This window comes from Solea solea, chromosome 15 (genome assembly GCF_958295425.1).
Source record: "Solea solea chromosome 15, fSolSol10.1, whole genome shotgun sequence".
Classification (NCBI taxonomy): Eukaryota; Metazoa; Chordata; class Actinopteri; order Pleuronectiformes; family Soleidae; genus Solea; species Solea solea.
Window position 1 is genome coordinate 17,324,642 of NC_081148.1, and position 19,275 is coordinate 17,343,916.

At 38.8% G+C, this 19,275-nt stretch overlaps 1 protein-coding gene across 1 annotated transcript in view; it reads left to right on the plus strand.

Annotated features, from left to right (window-relative positions):
- eys (eyes shut homolog) overlaps positions 1–19,275 on the plus strand; it is a 135,996-nt gene that overhangs the window by 56,163 nt on the left and 60,558 nt on the right. Inside the window, exons 24-32 of the mRNA XM_058651249.1 lie at positions 752–848; positions 1,270–1,377; positions 2,675–2,820; positions 9,064–9,235; positions 9,516–9,594; positions 9,989–10,188; positions 15,470–15,594; positions 16,150–16,274; positions 16,606–16,819. Of these exons, the coding sequence (XP_058507232.1) occupies positions 752–848; positions 1,270–1,377; positions 2,675–2,820; positions 9,064–9,235; positions 9,516–9,594; positions 9,989–10,188; positions 15,470–15,594; positions 16,150–16,274; positions 16,606–16,819 (1,266 nt within the window). The remainder of the gene's footprint in view (positions 1–751; positions 849–1,269; positions 1,378–2,674; positions 2,821–9,063; positions 9,236–9,515; positions 9,595–9,988; positions 10,189–15,469; positions 15,595–16,149; positions 16,275–16,605; positions 16,820–19,275) is intronic.

The following is a 19,275-nucleotide window of genomic DNA, read 5'->3' on the forward strand; positions in this document are numbered from 1 at the left end:
AGATAGATTAAATTTTCCCTTTTCGGGTTTTCACATAATTCAGAGATTTTTAATAAATGATAATGTTTCACAAATAGGTTTTCAGCTGCTTTTAAGATCTCTTTTATTTGCGTTCATGCGGTTCTGTGTAAGCCCCTCCCCCCCACCACCACCCCCACCCTTTCTTATTATTACATTCACAAATTCATTTGGCTTCATGAAACTACAGTATGTCATGCAGTGTGATTTGTTCAGCTGAAAACCATTTTATGGGGCAGTCCAAGCACCAGAGGGAAAACCTCCCGCAGGCAGAACATTACAGGCTCCCAGGCTGTCTTCAGAAGTACAACAAAACATCCATGCTGATCTGCTTAGCCATCCTGCCCCTCAACCCCCTAATGAACAAGAGCAAAAGAGCTCTTGGGCTTAGCCTCTCCCTCTTACCCTAACTTAACAAGATGTCCCTCTACTCGCTCACTTCCTCTCTCACACACATAGACACACATGTGCACGCTTGTGCGCAGACACACACCCCCCAAACCCCAAACCACTAACCCTCAGACCAATCTGTCTGTGGCACTAAAGTATTATTAGACTTACTCACTCTCAAAGGGGAAACAGAAGAGTGCTGAGAGCTGGAAGATGAGATATGCTACAGGGGCTACTAGTTCCATTAAAATGGCATTCACTGGGGCCTTTGTTATCATCGGTCCTGACGTTTTCAGGGTGAAGTTGGGCTTGCTGATCCATGACCATCTCATCTATCTTTCAGGATTTGAAGGAAGTTGGTGTGAAATTGACACCAATGAATGTAGCTCAAATCCATGCCAAAACCAGGGTGACTGCGTGGACCAGGTCAATAGTTACAGGTAAAGAGTGTTGTCCATAACCAGCTTTTCATTGTTGAGGAGGCAATTAAATGTCAGGTTTTGTACTGATGGAGTGCCATTGCCAGAAACCTTGATTCCTCTACATATTTCAGGCCATTTAAAGTCATTTGGAAAGAACACTTTAGGCTAAAAATGCAATTGGTCTCCACATTATTCAATACTTAGAATAATGTAAAAAATATTGTTTGTTGCTCACTTATGATGGCTTTTTGGTTTCAACAGTTCAATTCCAGATCTATGTTCCAATAATACATGTGCAGTCAGCCTAAATATGATGTATAATTAATATCAATGAATTCCTATTGATTCCTTTCACTGTGTGCACGTGCCAGTTGGAAACAGATGGATCTATTTTCTGTGTGAGACTAAATATCAATATTAATGATTTTTCTTTTCCCAGTTGTGACTGTAAGCTGGGATTTTCTGGCCTCCATTGCGATGAAGACATTAATGAATGTCTCTCTAGCCCGTGCCACGACATAGGCAGGTGTCAGGACCTTGTTAATGGGTAAGTGTCATTTTCTCTGACTTCACACCTAAATGCACTGCATGCTTTTCAAATGTAAACATATCACTAAAATGGAGCCAGGGCATTCTTCAAAGACAGCACGCAATGTTGTGGTGTTCCCCTTCGAAATGTGTTCCAGTTTATATAACACGCTTGTCTTCATCCTTGACACAGATAAGCTGCTACTCTAAAGACAGAGAGTGAATGCAGCAAGAACACATCATGTATCTAGATTGGGCTTTAGTCCACTGGTGCTTCTCTCTGCTGTGCTTAATGGGAGCCCTGGGGCTTCCAGGCTCAGTCAGACAGATGGGTAGAGAAGTCCCTGGGCCAATTTGAGCCCTAAATGTTTTGTCTCCAGTTTGTCTCCCGTCATGATTCTGCTCCCATGTGACCTGGCCCTGCTCAGAGCGCTCCTCTGACTGCACAGTCCAGGGAGTTCACATCAGGTGTGCTTTAACCTTGCTGCCCACCACGAGCACTTTACATGCCGCTATCTCCGTCTCCCTGACCCAACAAGCCGAGCAAGTCCGTCTGTGCTGTGGTGATGGCTCAGGTTCTGCAGTATTCTCACTGAGTCCGTGTTATGTGTGTGTGTGTGTTCTTTTTTTTTGCATTAAGATGCTGTGACTCTGTGCTGTATGTCGCTTTGTTAGTAACTAAACTGTTTTTGACCAACGTGATTCGATGCTGGCACTGGTGCAACGGATTGCAATTAAAAAAAAGTGGTAATTGGTAGAACGACGCTATCACAGACTTTGTGAAAATTACACTTAGTCCGTAGTATCACATTGCAATAAAAAAAAAAGCAATGCGGCATATTGCTGAAACTTGAACTGATGTAACGGTTTTAGAAATGAAAAATCGCATTTCAACAGTTAGTGTTTTACACTGTGGTGTTTAATTGCATGTTTTTTTAATGATCTCACCTACAAATTGGATATCCACCTCACACCAAACATCTGAGGTGTGTGTCCAGGGATATTAAATCCACTGACAGCTGCAGAGGGGGATGTGAATTGAATATAGCACACAGATTGTGCTCGTCCCTTTAGTAATAAGTCATTAAACAACTCAAATTAAGTGACGCTAGGGAAGTTAAGTCTTGTCATACTGTTAATTTTCATATGGAGAGTTTAAGAATGAAAAATCTCTGTCTCCACACACACACATACTTATTTCTGCAAGAGTTTGTGGAGTTTTTACAGGGAAATCTCTTCTTCTCAGAACTAAATTGCCATTTGACAACCTGGATTTTCCTCCTAATGACTGAGTGTTATCACATCTTCCTTTTTAGATTCCGTTGCGTTTGCCCTCCTGGTTATTTTGGCACGCTCTGTGACCTGGATGTGAACGAGTGTGAAGTCTCACCTTGCCTACACGAGGGCATCTGTATCAACACACCCGGAGGCTTCAAGTGTGTGTGTCGCTCTGGATACTCAGGTAGCTCTTTTGCCCTCAGGTGACACGAAGATCAATATGAGTCTAAAAAGCTTATCATGACTGCTGTGGCCACACGCTATTGAGGCAACTTTGACACAGATCTAGCTTAGTGGGGAAAAAAAAAAACAGCCTCACAACGCTTGCTTTTAATTAGCTTGCCTGTCTCTGTCAGATAGAGTGCCACCTTTTGAGTAAAAACTAACAAGAGATAAAATTTAATGTCACCTGTTTTATCTGATGAAAGCTTCTCACTGTTTGTTGGTTGCCTTTATTTCATTTTACCAGCGCCTTTAGTCTCACAATGCTGTTGTTACTTTACTTCAATGCATTTGTCTTATTTTTCACTCAGAAGGATATTGAGGTATTTCTGTGTGTGTGTGTGCGTGCGTGCGTGTGCACGCGTGTGTGTGTGTGTGTGTGTGTGCACACACATCTAAAGCCAATTCCTGTCAGATACAGGGAAGATTAATTTCATTTGTCTTCCACACTGTATCATCAATTTATCCTTCCCCAGTTGAGAGAGGAGAGTAAATCTCTGAGGTATTGCTTCTCTGGAGAACAGAACCTGACACGTATGGCCCAATTCCCACAGAAGCAGCTTTTATTATTAGGCCTACGCACCACATAGTACAAGTCATTACTTTTTCTGTTGCTCTAAGCTCATCTGAGGAAACAGGGCTCCCCAAGAGAGCAAGTGGCCAGAGGATACAGTCTGGATCGGCTCAAACCAAGTAGAACTCATACAAAATATTTGCTCTGGTAACTCGTGTAACAGCACTGCAACTTTTCACGGGAACGCATCCGGTTGTGTGATTTTTCGTTCCAGTCATATTGTGCGTTTGCCATCTCGCCGCCATTCATCACACCACGCTTGTGCAGCCTGATTAAAAATAGATTGAAATGTTATTTCTACCTTGATGGTATGTGAGTTTTTTTTTCTTCTTTTATCACTACAACAGTGTGCAACCTGTTGTGTCACTTGATGGTATCATCGTATTATTTGCTACCGCCATTGGCATAGTTGAGGATTTTTCTTATCTCATGCCAAAACTAGTTTGGACTGTAACAGTTGACGCTGCCCATCAATAAATCGGTCCATAGCTGTATCTGCACATTTTCATTGATGGGATTAGGCTGTGATGACACTTCATTACCGCCTGCATCGATATCCATATTGAGTTTTTAGCTTTAGCCTCCTGTTAAAGTGCAAGAAAACAGGGGAAGAAGTCATCTATACAATTACCCAGTCTTTTAAATGTAATGGGGTTTTTTTTACATGTAAAACATTTAAGGTTTTAGAAGTTATTGAAAATAATTGCATACACTTTTGTGACACGTCTGACAGCAGTAATCTTGTATTTAACCTCTCTAAAAAGTGGCGTCAAGCTACCTTTTTGTACTGGCTTGATTTAATGCAGTTAGACTTTTATTTTTATATACTTTTGTTCTCCACTCATTCTGTAAGACTGGCACTTGCTGACATCTCAGCTGCCGTATGATGCAATGGGCCAGTGAATAAGAATTGTGACATCAAATGGGTTGACTGCAGATTGCAATAAATGGATGACTCCTTCACTCAGCCCTTCCTTTTTTCCAAGTGCGTCAGGAATACAGAGGCCTTTTCACACCGGAGAGGATGAAAATACTCTTTCACAAATCCCTCCACTCATCTGCTCGCCCACTCTCTCTCTGCCGTGTACATAGAGCTTACACTTCAAAACATGAAAGGCATACAAAGTCCTTGCCTAAATTACATATAAAAGATTTATTCTCTGGCTGTGAAAAACCACATGTTAAACACCAAGATATACATACTTTAATTTAAACCCTCCTAAAAGTTATACACTGGACCTTTAAGACAATCGGTGAAAAGGATCCTGCATTCAGTCGTAATAATCTATGATTAAACTATACACAGGCACCATGTTCTGTCCTGAGGTCAGAAGTCATTACAGTGACATGATTAATGGGTCATCCTATTTATATAAATCATGGTTTAAGCACACCATTCGTCACCTTCTGTTTTCTCCTCTTCACCCATCATTAAGGCACAACGTTCCCTTGAGTGATGGTACAGTACAATCAGCACATTGTGGCAAGTTTCCTCAGTCAGCACATTGTTGGATGATGATGTTTTGGCCCCCACAGTGTTGTTTTGATGTTAAGGCTTCAGTAAATTCAGGCTTTTGCTGGATGAACTTGATAAATAAAGTGTCAACATTATGTGCCACTGAAGCTCTGGAGGGATCTGTTGCGTTAGCGATGTAATGTACATTGGGAGTGAATGGAATAAGCTCTCTCTGCTATTATTACTTTCTCGCAACACATTTATTTATTGTAGCACTTAAAACGGAGACGTTCTTATGGGACGGAGTTAGTACATGACTTATACATGTGTGATTTGGGGTTTAACACTTAGATTTCAGTCATTTTTAGTTTTTACTCTTGTTTACTATTCTGCGGCATGTAATGTGTAATTGTGTCTGATTTGCAGTTTATTTTTTAGTAATATTTTGTATAAATGTAGCCCAGACTAGAAGCAATATAATTATGAAATAAAAACAAGACATCACATGTAATTATCAGTTTATGGATAATGAAAAATACATAAAAGATTATTCTGTCATTTTTGTTATTTTTTTTTACTTCATTTTAGCTTAATTTCCCTAATCACACTCGACTACATTATTCATAGTGCTGTATCTGTTGCAATCCTCTTGCCATTTTTTGGTTTTGAGCAGTTTTGTCACCTATGCAGCCATAAACTGAGATTGTCAGTCTGATAGAAGAAAGGAATTGTTGTACAGACTGTAATGAGCGAGCACGATAGATTGTGTGTATCCTAAAGACAGTTTGTTTATTCTCTTTCATGATAAAACATTGGAAGGCAATAAATAAATGATTGCTCCCATTTTCAGTGGGTTTTCTTACAAAAGTTTACCAAATGACTAACATTGAGCATCTCATAATGTTTCACTTTTTGATTCCCGTAAAAATATAAATATGTTTTCCCGTTTAGGAGTAAAATAATGTACTTAGTTGCGTTTATTGAAACATTTCTAAATATTTGCAAACAAAGTGACCTCCTATTAATCTCATTAACTTACTATGTGCTAAGTTTTTAACCCTTACAGAGTATCGTCTGCTTTTTTCCATTACTACTGTATGTTTAAACATACAGTGTATATACAGAGGCTATAAGAATGTGCAATGTGTTATATCCTTGTTTTCAGCACAACCGACAAGAAAACACTAACTATAAACACGCCTGAGCAAAAAATATGAAATATAAATATTTTAAAATCGGATTTAATTTGTGAAATTTGGAAATACGTCACAGTTCAAAGTTCACTTCACGTTTTTATGAACAAAAAGAAAATAAAAACAATCTATTTTTGTGACTTCTGCACAATTATTACTACTTTACATCACTACTAAATATCGGATGTAAAATGACGAATATATAAGAATAATATAAGCGGATGGAAAAACCCTGAATTTTTTAAAGCCTAAATATGTGACCTATAAACACACACGCCCAGGATGTCCATATAAGGAGTTGTGTATTATTCCCATGGTAAATTAACATGGGTGCACCTGCGGGACAGATCCGTGCTGTGTGAGCACTTAGAGTTAACTTGATCAGTGTTATTTTGACAGTTTGTGTTGTCGGGTGTTTTCCGTCCAGCTTGAACTCTCCCCTCCCTTTCGTTTCTGCTATGGTCTTGTTGCTATTTTTGTGGAGTGTGCATGAATAAATAAAAACCATCAACTCTCTGAACAAAGTTGGCTTACTTAGTAAATCTTCTGACTTACATTTAGTGTGACCAACGGACAGTAAAGATATATATATAAGTTGTTCTGCAGATAATTCATGTGTTTCATTTGAGTCAGCACATTTGGCGTAGCGCAGTTTTCTATCTAGGATTGTGCCGTGTTCCTGGACATGGTACGGTGTAGTCACAGCTGTAACAAATATGCAGCTCATGCATTATATGACACACTTTTCTTTGAGTTTTGGGCTGCACTTCAGCTTTACATGGGCCAGCAATGCTGCGCAATTAGCTTTCTTGCCCCAGCGAGTTATTAATGACTAAAAATGAATGTTGGTTAAATACATTTGAAGTGGTTTTAATGTGGTGATTCATCCAAATTAAAAGACGTTTTCACCCGCAGTTTTATAGTCTTCCTTTAGTCACCCAGTATATCGGAGGGGAATGGATTCCTATCTTTGTCGCTCACAGCTGTCTAAATATGAATTGAAAATATCCCACAAATGAAAAAAAGGATCCTCAGATCTCAATGTGAATATGTTCATTTTGGCTGCTTTCTAGTGAAGATGAAGAAATGCTGTGATACACCATGAAGTAACCATTGTGACATCTCCTGAAAAGAGATGGGCCGTTAAATACTGTGTTGGATAATCAGTTTGTCTCCATTTACTTTCAGTGAGGAATAATTGTATGACAAAAATACTTTAGAATGTGCTATAAACGGTTAGTCTGAGGTTCCAGAGTTTGTATTTGTACTTACACACGGTCACATTTAAATCTTCTTTTTTCGGCATCGCTCTTTAGAGTTCGCCCCCATTTCATCCTATTCCATTCATGAGCCGTCTCTGTGGTCTTTCTTTTGTCTTCAACACATCCTTTGTCCAGTATATTCACACAACTGAAACCATCTCAACGTTGCCTCTCTTACCTGAAAAAACATCTATTTTAAAACTGGGTCCAAAAAGAAAATAACATCTCTGCTCCTTACAAAATTAAAGTCCATCCCAGGAAGAAACTGAATAACATCTTTCATCATACTAATTCACCTGCTGTGTCATATCACTAATGGAACAATAATTGTTTGAGAAAGTGATGACCTGAGGTGAAAAACTCCAGCCGTACAACGTGAAAGACTTTCACACTCTTGTGTTTACCATCACTGCCAGTCTCTGATCCTTTATATCAAAGGTTCCTAAAGAGACCGGAGAGGAAAACATGTCAACATGTCATACTGGTGAGGCAGCTTTATCTGGACCGTAAGCTCTCTGTTGCTGGGAGACTTATTTTGCTCATGAAGAACTGCACTGACAGTTTGTGCGATATAGTCTATTAACTACAAACCGTACACTTACATTCCCCCCCCCCCCCCGACAGTCACACACGTTTTGATGTATCACTCTGAAGGAAAATATGTATTTTAATTTTGAAGATGAGAAAATCTTTCCATGTGCGGCTTCAAATGAATTCAGTGCATTCAGATTTCAGAGGACGAGAGTAAGACTTTCTGTGCCGTGCAGCCAAAATGATATTCAAGGTTACAGTTATTGTAGAATCGGATTATTCTGGTAAATGGAAAAGATAACTAAAACCAAACAGCCCAGCATACATTGGGTAGTTCAATATGGAAAATAATGGATTGTTTACATACAGTCAATGGCATACACAGCTTTACAGATCATTATTCCTTGACATGGTGTAATCCATGGTTTGTTAAATTATAGCACATATATTGTCTCTTCCTTGTGGTTTCTTTAGTTCAATTTTTGATGATGACGATGAAGGTTTATTTGATTTTGAACATGAAACATGTACATAAAATATAAATGACCAAAAAAAAAGGATCAGATTAATCATTAATTAGTCTAATTAAGTGGGAAGAATTCCAAACTTATCAGGTCCCAGCCCTTCTCCCTGCACCAATAATTGATAAGGCTATTTCATTGTATATATATGTTTAATACTCATAACATATTATCATTGTCATTATTATCGATATCACCACATACACAATAATCCTGATCATCATTAATAACAACAGTAATACTTACGTATATATCTTATCAGAAATCTTTATTGCCATTGTATGAGCACACATAAAAATGAGCGTAAAACACATATAAACATGTAAATATGTCTCTGAGAATTAAGCACACTGCAAGCTTGATTCACTGTTTATTTATCATGGCAATACTATCATTATAGGTAATATAAGTATCATACTTATTTATACTAATCTAACACTCATATTAGCACTGTCATTTTCAAATTGTTGGTAATATAATTATTATACTATAATACTAAATATAGTTATTATAATTAGCATGGTGAAAATAATGTACTATTACGACCACCGCTATCAGCAACAACAATATAAATAAAAAATGAACCCTTTAAAGAAATGTTGGATTTTCACACCACTGAAACATGTAAATACGCATCGTTTAACATGTAAATATGCTTCATTTCATAGGGGCACGATGTGAAGTGAACATAGACGAGTGTATTTCAAACCCGTGCCAAAATAGCGGGCGATGTATTGACGCGCCCAATCGATACCACTGCTTGTGTCCTGAAGGCTTCGTGGGGCTCCACTGTGAGACAAACGTTGACGAGTGCATGTCGGCTCCCTGTCTCTATGGAAGGTACAGATTTGTCTCTCCGCCGTTTGAAATAGAAACTTTGCTAATTGTGCAGAAATAGCACCAAATGAAAGTATTTTTAATTATACTCCCTGCCAGTGCATTGAGTGGAGAGACACTGTATGTCACATGGGCTAATGTGATGTACTTACAGGTTGTCTTGTTGGTCTCTAAATTATAGTCATTAAAGCCCTTGGAGGGGGAACAGTGGCTACAGTTCTGAACAATTGCAGCCAGTTATTCTGATGAAACAGTCGTGACTTGTTTGTTTTTAACCTTTTAGCTGCAAGGACAGGATTTATTCCTACTCCTGTCTCTGTGAATCTGGATGGACTGGCACCAGGTGTGAATCAAACATTGACGTGAGTTCAGTCTGATGAATAAACCAGCTGTGTGTTGTAGAATAAGACTTGCAATCTCTGTGTGGCCTTTGGTATCACTAACTCCATTGATTTTTTCCTTCTTTTTTTTTTCTAGAAGATAAGTCATTTGATTTAGCAGGCTCGTGTAAGCGTTGTGCAAACACCAAATTGTCTAGTCTAATGTCTAATTGATTTAAGCCACAGCATGTGCTAGACTCAAGATAAAACACTGTGAGTGATTAGCTGAATGAATAATCTGATAATCTGATCTGGGTTTTTTTTTTTCCCCCTTTTGTAACCACATATGTGTTCCATGATTGCATCTGTCATAATATTTAGCGTTATTGGCGCAGTGTCTCGCTGTTGTGAATGATTGATGTCTTTTCATTTCCAGGACTGTGCTGCCAGTCCCTGTCTGAATGGAGGCTCATGTGTGGATCTCATTGATAAATATGCATGCTTCTGTCAGGATGGTTACACAGGAAAGACCTGTGAGAACGACGTAAACATCTGCACGGAGGCTGCTTTTAATGTCTCGTTGTGTTTCAACGGAGCCACTTGCATTGACGGTGAAGGAGCCAACTTTACATGCAGGTGAGTTTGTGTCTGGTTAGGAATGACAGACATAAAAGTGTGGTCGGAGCGTTAAATCGCTGTTAAATGCAATAGTAAAAAGCATATATCTACTATTAAAAACTGTTTAAAGGTAGGGTGGGAGATCGTTTTCTGGAGCTTATTTTACTGTATTGCTTAAAATCCTCTTCACAACCCAGTTGTAACCAATTAATTAATGTATTTTCACAAAAAATGAATAATGTGCTGTGGAACCGACAGGCCTGTAAAAACACTTTCCAATCATACTGAACGGCCCGAACAAATTAATTGGATCGTGATGCATCAATCAAACTCCCCCCTCTTTGTGCACTAATCGTGCATGCACAGAAGACAACGCTTATATAAAGCTTATACTAGCTTGCTAAATCCCACAAGACAGATGCAGCAACGTTATGGCACAAAAGTTGCCAACAGCAGGTGTTGGTTGCAAATGAAAGACGTTTTTTTGGGAAAGCTACTGCCAAGAAAAAGGCTGAGCGATCCAAGACCAGAGTGAACATCGGTGCTGCGTTTGAACAGTGGCACAACTGAAAGCCAAGAAAGGGCTACAAATTGATGCCTTGGTAGCCCTGTTTCTAGTGGACCGGTAGGTTGACCGGTCAGAGTATTTGTTATTTTTCATCATCATGTTGTCAGTTGAACAAGTATCCAAAATCTTAGCGTCACCAAAAAGTACCAAAAGTTACCGTTGCTGGCGTAGCTTCAGAGGGGAGTCTATAGAAAAGGGGCTTGGGCTTTTGAATTCAAAATGTAACCCTCTCAAACAGATTTTCCAGGATCTCCAACCCTGCCTTGAAGCAACTTCGTCTGGAAAACAATACTTTTCTTTTCTGATTCTGTAACCTACAACCTTCCTAGCAGCAAAGTAGCAGTTTTTTTTAATCCCTAATGCAGATTGAACATCTACATAAAGCACATTAGAAGAAGTGAAGTCATATCCAGACAATCAGTCAGCTTCCAGGGTTATTTTGTCCACAAGATCTGAGCATCTTGCGTCAGTGGATGTTAATATTTTGTACAGTGACAGGTTTCGATTTTGTCAGTCATTTTGATTTCTTTAATGTCTCTCTTCAGTCTTAATTGAAAGGTTGTTTGTTCAATTCTTGGCCCTCCTGGACCTGAACTTTAACTTTAGATTTACCTTTGATTATATGTCAATGAGGTATGACAGTGTAGGTAAGTGCTCTATATATAGGCGAACCCAAGTATAAATAGGTGTTACTGTGTGAAGGTGACCTTTAATGCTGAGTGCACTGAGTGGACTAAAAAAACACAATTGCATATAAAAAGCAGTAAATTTACGGTCCAAAAATGATGTCAACTTTTATCATCTCTGTCATTTTTTACTTTTTACTACTTAGACAGTCCCGCCGATGCATCACCTGTTTTATTCATTGAAATCAAAAAGCTACTTTTGTTTTGGCTCCTGCCCAAAAAATCCCCAAAGTACTGATAACTATTCACTTGACAACTAGTGAAATTGCTGTCCTGATCACTGGGATGTTAAATAAAAGATAAAAAAAAAAAGAAAAATTTGAATAATGTGATCCACATTAATCCCCCATTATTTTTTCATCCCCCGCCACTTTGCAGAATGGTACTTTAAACACTGACCTTATTAACATAAAATCACTGCTGCTTACATGATGAATCACCATTGTCTTGATTTTATGGGCTTATGTGAAACCTGGCTAAAGCCGGATGACTTGCGTAAATGAGGCATCACCTCCAAATTACACTAGTTTACAAGTGTCCTGTGAATCAAGAAGAGGTTGGTGCGTAACTGCTGTGGCACCACATAATTAATGATAATCCCACTCGACACCGCTGTTTTTATGTCAGCACAGTTTTAACATGATAGAAATTGATGACACACATTTGCATTTGCCATTTCATATTTTTATTGACCAGTCGCTAGGATTTTTCTACTTGTTTTGTGACATACTGACACAAAGAGATTGACTAAATAATGGGGGGATGTTAATATGCATCTAAATAAATGTGTTGAACACATTACTTTTGACAAATGGTGTGTGTGTCAGATCTAGTTGGTTAGTTACTGTGTAGAATGTTTACCCCTCTGAAACCATAGGCATCACACTGACCCAAAAAACTTACTGAGCATACGCCTCTTGTAATTGCCACTCCAAAAAAATGTTCCATCCAATTTCCGATCCAATAGGAACCACAAAAATCCAGTAAAGTTGGAGCACAAATGGAGAAAAACCAAGCAAAAAACATCTTGGCCTGCATGCATGGTCTGTGTCAAGTATAAATATGCTCTTTTTGCCTCACGCATGCTCATTTCCCTTCATCTGATGCAAAATATTTTTTTTTGAATAAGTCTGTGATTTATTTTTGATACTTTCTCACAACTTACTTGAAGGCTTCACTTTATCTTTCTCACTCGCCTCACTTTCCTGTGGAATTGTACCGTCATCTGTAAAAACGAGGGGTTACCAGGCCTCTCGTGGAAATGTTTTAACCCGGACTCTGATTTGATTGGTACCTATGCGACCGCGGCCGTCTTTTCAAAACTTTTTTTGAAAAAGCTTTGGTTCAGCAACTCATAGATCACCTTTTATCCGATAATCTGTTTGAAACCTCATCAATCCGCCTTCAGAGACTTCCACAGCACAGAAACCTCTCTGACAAAAGTGGGAAATGATTTATGACTTGCTTTAGACTGGCTTGCCTCCAATGCAAGTGCTGTGAGAGTTCAGTGCAGCATTGTCACCACACACATTAACCACATGCAAATAATCAAAATTAGACACAGTCACACTCTGTTTTATTAAACTGTTCACTGGATCACACTAGTGTCATATATGGTGTGCCACAAGGATGTGTGCTTGTCCCGTTGCAGTTTATTCTCTCTATTTACATGTAGCCTACTTGTACATTAATCAGTTTAGCCATCCTTACATTATGGTGTTTTAAATAGTGAAGTTCTTAATTGAATTACTTTCTATTGACACAATTAAAGGAAAGGAAATATTTATCTGCATAAGAAAGGAGAAAAAAGGGAAAATCATCAGCTTATACTGTATTTAATTAACATGAATAAATGGTATCCCTATAGGCAGTTACAAGTAATCAAGCAAGCCAGAGAAAAGATGATTATTTGTAATAGTTTTTACTGTAAATGTGTCACCTTTATAACTGTAAAGCATGTGTGCAGGGATGGAGTGAAGGAACAGCCAGTTCATAAATAGAGAGTCATTACACCTGAATAATGATTATGATAAAAAAACAAATCTAAATTCCACAGTTGACATAATTGTCACTATTTCAGGATTTTTGCTCACCTCTAATTAATTGCAACAGTGATCCAAAGAGGGGGCCAGTGTGTAGTTAATTTGCCATACAGCAGGAGAAACCCAGGTCCTTTGCCTGTGAATCATTACTTTTTAATTGTTGACGTGTGATCCCCTGAGTGGCAAAGCCTGTCTGAATACAAAGTGTATGTAGTAAGTGTGTGCAGATTTGACACAGTTGCTCCCTGGATGCCTTACAGTTAATTACCTTGTCTCACCCTGTGCTGATGTGCTGCTGTATGCTCACTGGCATGATTTTGTGTCCCAAACTACCAAATAGGATGCTTTTAGGTTTATATACTGCATGTTTGTGTTTTCTTTATAGTTTTACATGCAGTATTAATGCACATGACGTTTTTATGATGCCCATTTGATTTTACGTATTGTATTTACAGATAAATACACGCAGGTGACTGTGTATACCGTGTGAGTATTAAATTAGACTTGGATATAAAATGGAATCATTGCACTAGAGAATATAGTTTATGCAATTATCTAATGACTGTGGACACGTTGTTAACTTTTTTTTGAGGCATGTCTCACCTTTCTTCTCTCCCAGGCTGGTCAGGCTAGTGCATATGCTGATACATTCAGAATCAGTCATGCAGTAGTTTCTTGGCCAAACTACATCCACAATAAACAAAATTCAGAATGCTGTTTCATCTGCATGTTGTGTTTGAAGTGGAGCACATTCAGTTCTGGGTCTGTTCAGGAAATACCTCAAAAGCTCTCCACCTTCTCTCCACCATGATGGTCAGTCATGAAAGGCTTGATGTTGTTGTGTTTCATGATTAAATTAACTGTGCCTTGCAGATATTACAGCAGATGCTGTTGGAGATTGTGCTTCACTAATGCTGCAAAAGATTGAGCGTTTACGCTTTTCAATTGTATTTATTTATTGAACATTTCCTATCTGATTGTTCTGCTTATTTTCTGAGTGAGATGTTTGGTGAGTTTGGCACCAGGTGACTGTGACTTTGTAGTCCAAACAAGTCAGCAGACCTTGGTTGTCCTTGACCTCAGGCAACTGTGATGCACGATCAGGCTCATTGTCCATCTGGGAAATGATTTTTTTGCTCCTCTGCAAAACATAGAGCCAGTAGGGATGGCATCTGCATAATCGAGTGGCACCTCTCTTTGCTCAGAATGTAGTTCATCGTTTGCAGTTTGCCAACTCTTCAGAAAACCCTTGCCTCACCTGCACATTTCCACTGTGTTTACTTGTGGGCTTTATGCATTACTGAATGACATCATTCTGTTAAATCTTTGAAAAATAAGCCTGCGATTTCCAGGCAGTGATCTTACTAACATAGCAAATGTTTTTTTATTGTTTTTTTTTTCATATTGCATGCCATACTCAATGTTGTTCACTGTGAAATAACTAAATAGTAAAAAAAATATACTATATATATATACTATACTTGGCTTCACCCCCCTGGCTTAAGATCATAAATTAATGAAATTTAACTTACTTTTTGACTTAAATTAGTCATTTTGATGACAAACCTGACTGCACAAGGTAATGGCAAAAGAAAAAACAACAATTACATTTGTTATTGATATATTGATGGCATACATGACTTGACTCATGGCACTAAAGTGTTTTTTTCTGTTTCTACAGCAATGAAGAGAATACTGTCACCCTGTACCTATTGTGCTTTTCATGCACATGTCTTTAGTATGACAAAACACTTCATGTCTAAGAAAATGTATTTGTGTCCCTACATGGTGTCTTGCAACCGCTGCATCTTTATGACAGTCACAAATGTGAGCTGTGTCGCTAAATGTTCCCCGAAATTTGAAATTTGGGACTTATACAGCAACAGCTGACTGCAAAGAGTTGCACATGTTGATAAATAATGGAAAAACAAACTGTTCAGAACAAGGAAGGGACTGTGCTGTGACACAGCCTCACTGCTTTAAAGCTTTATATGTTTTCTTAGCTGTCCACCAGGTTTCATGGGGGAGTTCTGTGAAGTGGATGTTAACGAATGTTGCTCGGCTCCCTGCCACAACGGAGCCATTTGCCAAGATCTTATTAATAGCTTCATCTGCCACTGCAGGTCAGGTAAGTCACTCAGACATCCTGTGAGGTCCTTAATTTACTTTGAAAGGAGGTAACCAAATCAGTTTCCCTCTGTCATAAGACCGGTTACAGAGAGCTGCTGTTGCTCATGATGGCAAGGCAAGTGAACAAGAAGTTGTCATTTTCATTCCGGGCCTCAGATGTGGTGGAGCAAAGTTTACCATATATACATGGAATGTCCATATCGAATTGAAAGGGGCCGCATAAAATGTTACATAAAGGTTAGCATAATATCTGCATAGCTTCTGTACCTCAAAGCCATTCAAAAGTCACCCGCTTTCTCTAGGGAGACATTTGTGGTCGTACAGTACTAAAAAAAAAAAGTGATAAAAAAAAAGAGACGATACTGCCTGGGCTCATTAAAATGTATGTGGCATCTTACTCTTTAGTGAAAGCCTTTTCTTGTCTGTGTATGTGTGTGTGAACCCAAAAAGAAGCAAATCAATGTAGGAGAATCTGATTGATATTCACTTCAGAGGGTGGAAGTGGGAGAGCCTGGGCTCACCACGGCGCTCTGTGGGCTTTTGTTCCTGGCAGGTTGGACAGGCCTTCACTGTGAGGATGACATTAATGAGTGCCTTCCACAGCCCTGCAACCAGGGGATATGCATGCAGAATGATCCAGGCTATGGCTACACCTGTTTCTGTCGTCCTGGATTTGTGGTGAGGCTCCCCCACCTTACTTCCCAACTACAGTCTTTTTATTTTTTCTAATTAACCTTTCCCCTTTTGCACCCTGAACTCTCGAGCCCGCTCAGTGTAAAAAAAATAATAATAATAAAAATACTAATTTACTTTTACTTAGTCAAATCAATTTTATTCCCCTTTTGAGCACATGACCAACATGTAAGATTTTCCTTACACTTATCACATTGCTGATGCCTTTAAAAAGCCTCACATTTGTCAAATACTGTCACACTCACTATCTTTATTTTCCTTTCATAAACATGACTCATCATCACATATCTAAAGGCTGTTTATTTTTCATACACAGGGGAAGAACTGTGAGCAAAACTATGACGATTGCCTGTCAAATCCGTGTCCAGAAGCATTTTCCTGTGTAGATGGCATCAACAAGGTCAGTTGCCTGCCTCCTGTTACGGATGCTGTTCCCTTGGCGATGGTAGTCAAGAACATCACTCGTGGCTCCACACTTAAAGTGCCAAAACTAACACTCAGCCCAACACCAACAGCTGAGCAAACCACAGGTAAAGGTCCACTCTGTGCTTGTGTATGTGCAGTGAATGAGAGGCAACAGTGTTAACTCTATACTGTATGTATTTATTTATTTAGATAGTTAAAAAGTCATCTATTCTGTCAAGTTTTAATGACTTGTGTGTTACATATTAACATTTTATAATTCTAAAAAAAAAAGAAAAATAGCAAGCATAATAATTTCATCATGTAGATAAAACTAAAAGGTTTGTTGGCTTGTGAATCTGTAAAAAGGAGCAGATAAGCCCCCCCCCCCCCCTTCCATGTTTTTAGTGAGTCATTGAGTGAGTTATAACATTCCTCAGCAATCCTCTATTATTTACACAAAAATGAATATATACATATATATATATATATATATATATATATGTACTTAGGAAATAACATATAGTTGCAGCTGTAATTTTCCTCTTTCAATTCTTCTTTTACACTTATGAATTGTGTAATACTCCCTCTAATTTGATATTGACCCAATGTTTAATTTCTAATTGTGAAAGACACAATTTGCATACACCTGCCATGCGGGATCAGTGGTTAAACTGTCTTCCAACCAAAACAGTTCAATCCCCAGCTTCATTAGTCTACATGGCGATATGTCACTGGGCAATTGACATTTAACCCCAAAATTGCTCCTGACTCCTGTGTTGTGACGTGACATAAAACAGTGCTGCACATAAATATGCTGCACGTAAAACTGGATTGTAAAGCAGCTTTGAGTGGTCGTCAAGCCTGGAGAAGCGCTATGTAAATACAGACCATTAGTCATTTAACGTCAGCGTATGATCATGAATAATATGTATATAAATATGAAGCGCTGACTTATTTCTTGCTAAGAAGAAAATCACCCGTAACTAACTCAAATACAGCACTGCATGTGTCATCTTGAATTAATGTTTCCCCGTCAAGTTTTAGCGCCTATTACAACGCTACTTCCACCATGAATATGACGTGAAAGGCAGTGACACTAAACCTATGAAATTAACTTGTCTTTTTTTCTTTGACCAACTTTAAGCCAATTCTCTCCATGGTCTTTTTCTTCTTATTCCTTTCTGAAATTGTTATTGCACAAGCTTTGCCAGTTTCAAATGAAAGGAGACTCCCACTGAGCTGGTTCCCCAAATGGGAATTTATAGCCTTTGGAACATAGCAGGCAATGATACATTTGATTTGATTGAGAGTCATATTTTGTGCAGCTGTAATAAAAGAAAAATACTGGAAAAGCTGGATTTATATTACCAACCTACTGCAACAATGATTTCAAAGAGTAATGAGTCCAATCATTATTTTGGGGGCTATATCCTTTAACACTCAAACAACAGAGACAAAGTAGAATGTGTTAGACCTTATTGGTATTGGGTTCAGTCATCTCTGTGAGAAGAGGAATTTAGAGCACTGGGCAGATCGTTACTCCTTGACAGATGAGGTTTACCTTTGAAACTGTTGAAACTGTTCGCAGAGCTGTAAAACAGACCTATTGAACACAGACAAGCTTGAAACAATTCAGTGCGACACTCTGAAAATCACTGTGGGCCAAACATAATGGAGTCCTTCTCTCTGCACCTGATCCAGCCCTCGTCCAGCTCATACTGCATTGGTGTAGAGACGGTGAAATTTACACACAAGACACTGGTAAAGCAAAAACAAACCGTAGCATCCGCTGCACACACCCAAAACATCGCTTTACTGTTCTACATATAAGTGCATAATCAAAGTAAATAAGTTTTAAAGTAAGAGGAACCAGAAGCCCGTGAGTTTATCTAACTAGGTCACCATCTAAACACATGCAGTGCCCTTGGTGCTGCTTGAAATAGACTCAGACAGTGCTCCTTTAAACCTAAGTCTGCTTTGCAACATAAATATACCAAATCAATGAAAATTTAAACATAGAGGAAATGGTAAATACACTGAAAGAAGAGGACACTCTCAAGAGAACATCTGGGTTCTATTTCTTCATTTTAGTGTGAAGGATAGTCACAGACCTCCTCAGATGAAGGTGATTGTCTTCTTCCATTTCTTCCATCGCTGTATGTGCTATGCTGAGCTCCGCAGTATTTTAGCTCTACGGCGTTCGAGCTGATGGGAATCTTAGACCTGTATGGTGGAGGGAGGCTTACTGCAGCTAAGCCATGATTAGGTTGACTCTCCTTGGAGTGATCACTGCACAGTGCAGGTGAAGCTGTTATCTTTTGCTGCCATGTGTACAGCGGAAATGAAATGACTTAAAAGCCTCAGAAATCTGCTTGATGAGTGAGAACGTATCCATTGGGTCATTTCAAACATGCAGTACCTGGGTTTGGGTCAGTCACCTCCTTAACCTCCGTTTGGAATGATGGATATTTGTTCTGTTAAGCACTAGTTTATGGTGCTCCTTTTCATGTATAGTCTGCTCATAATTGAGTTGGCAGTACCTCATTAGTGCGCCTTTAGCGGTTTTGATATATTAAGTGAC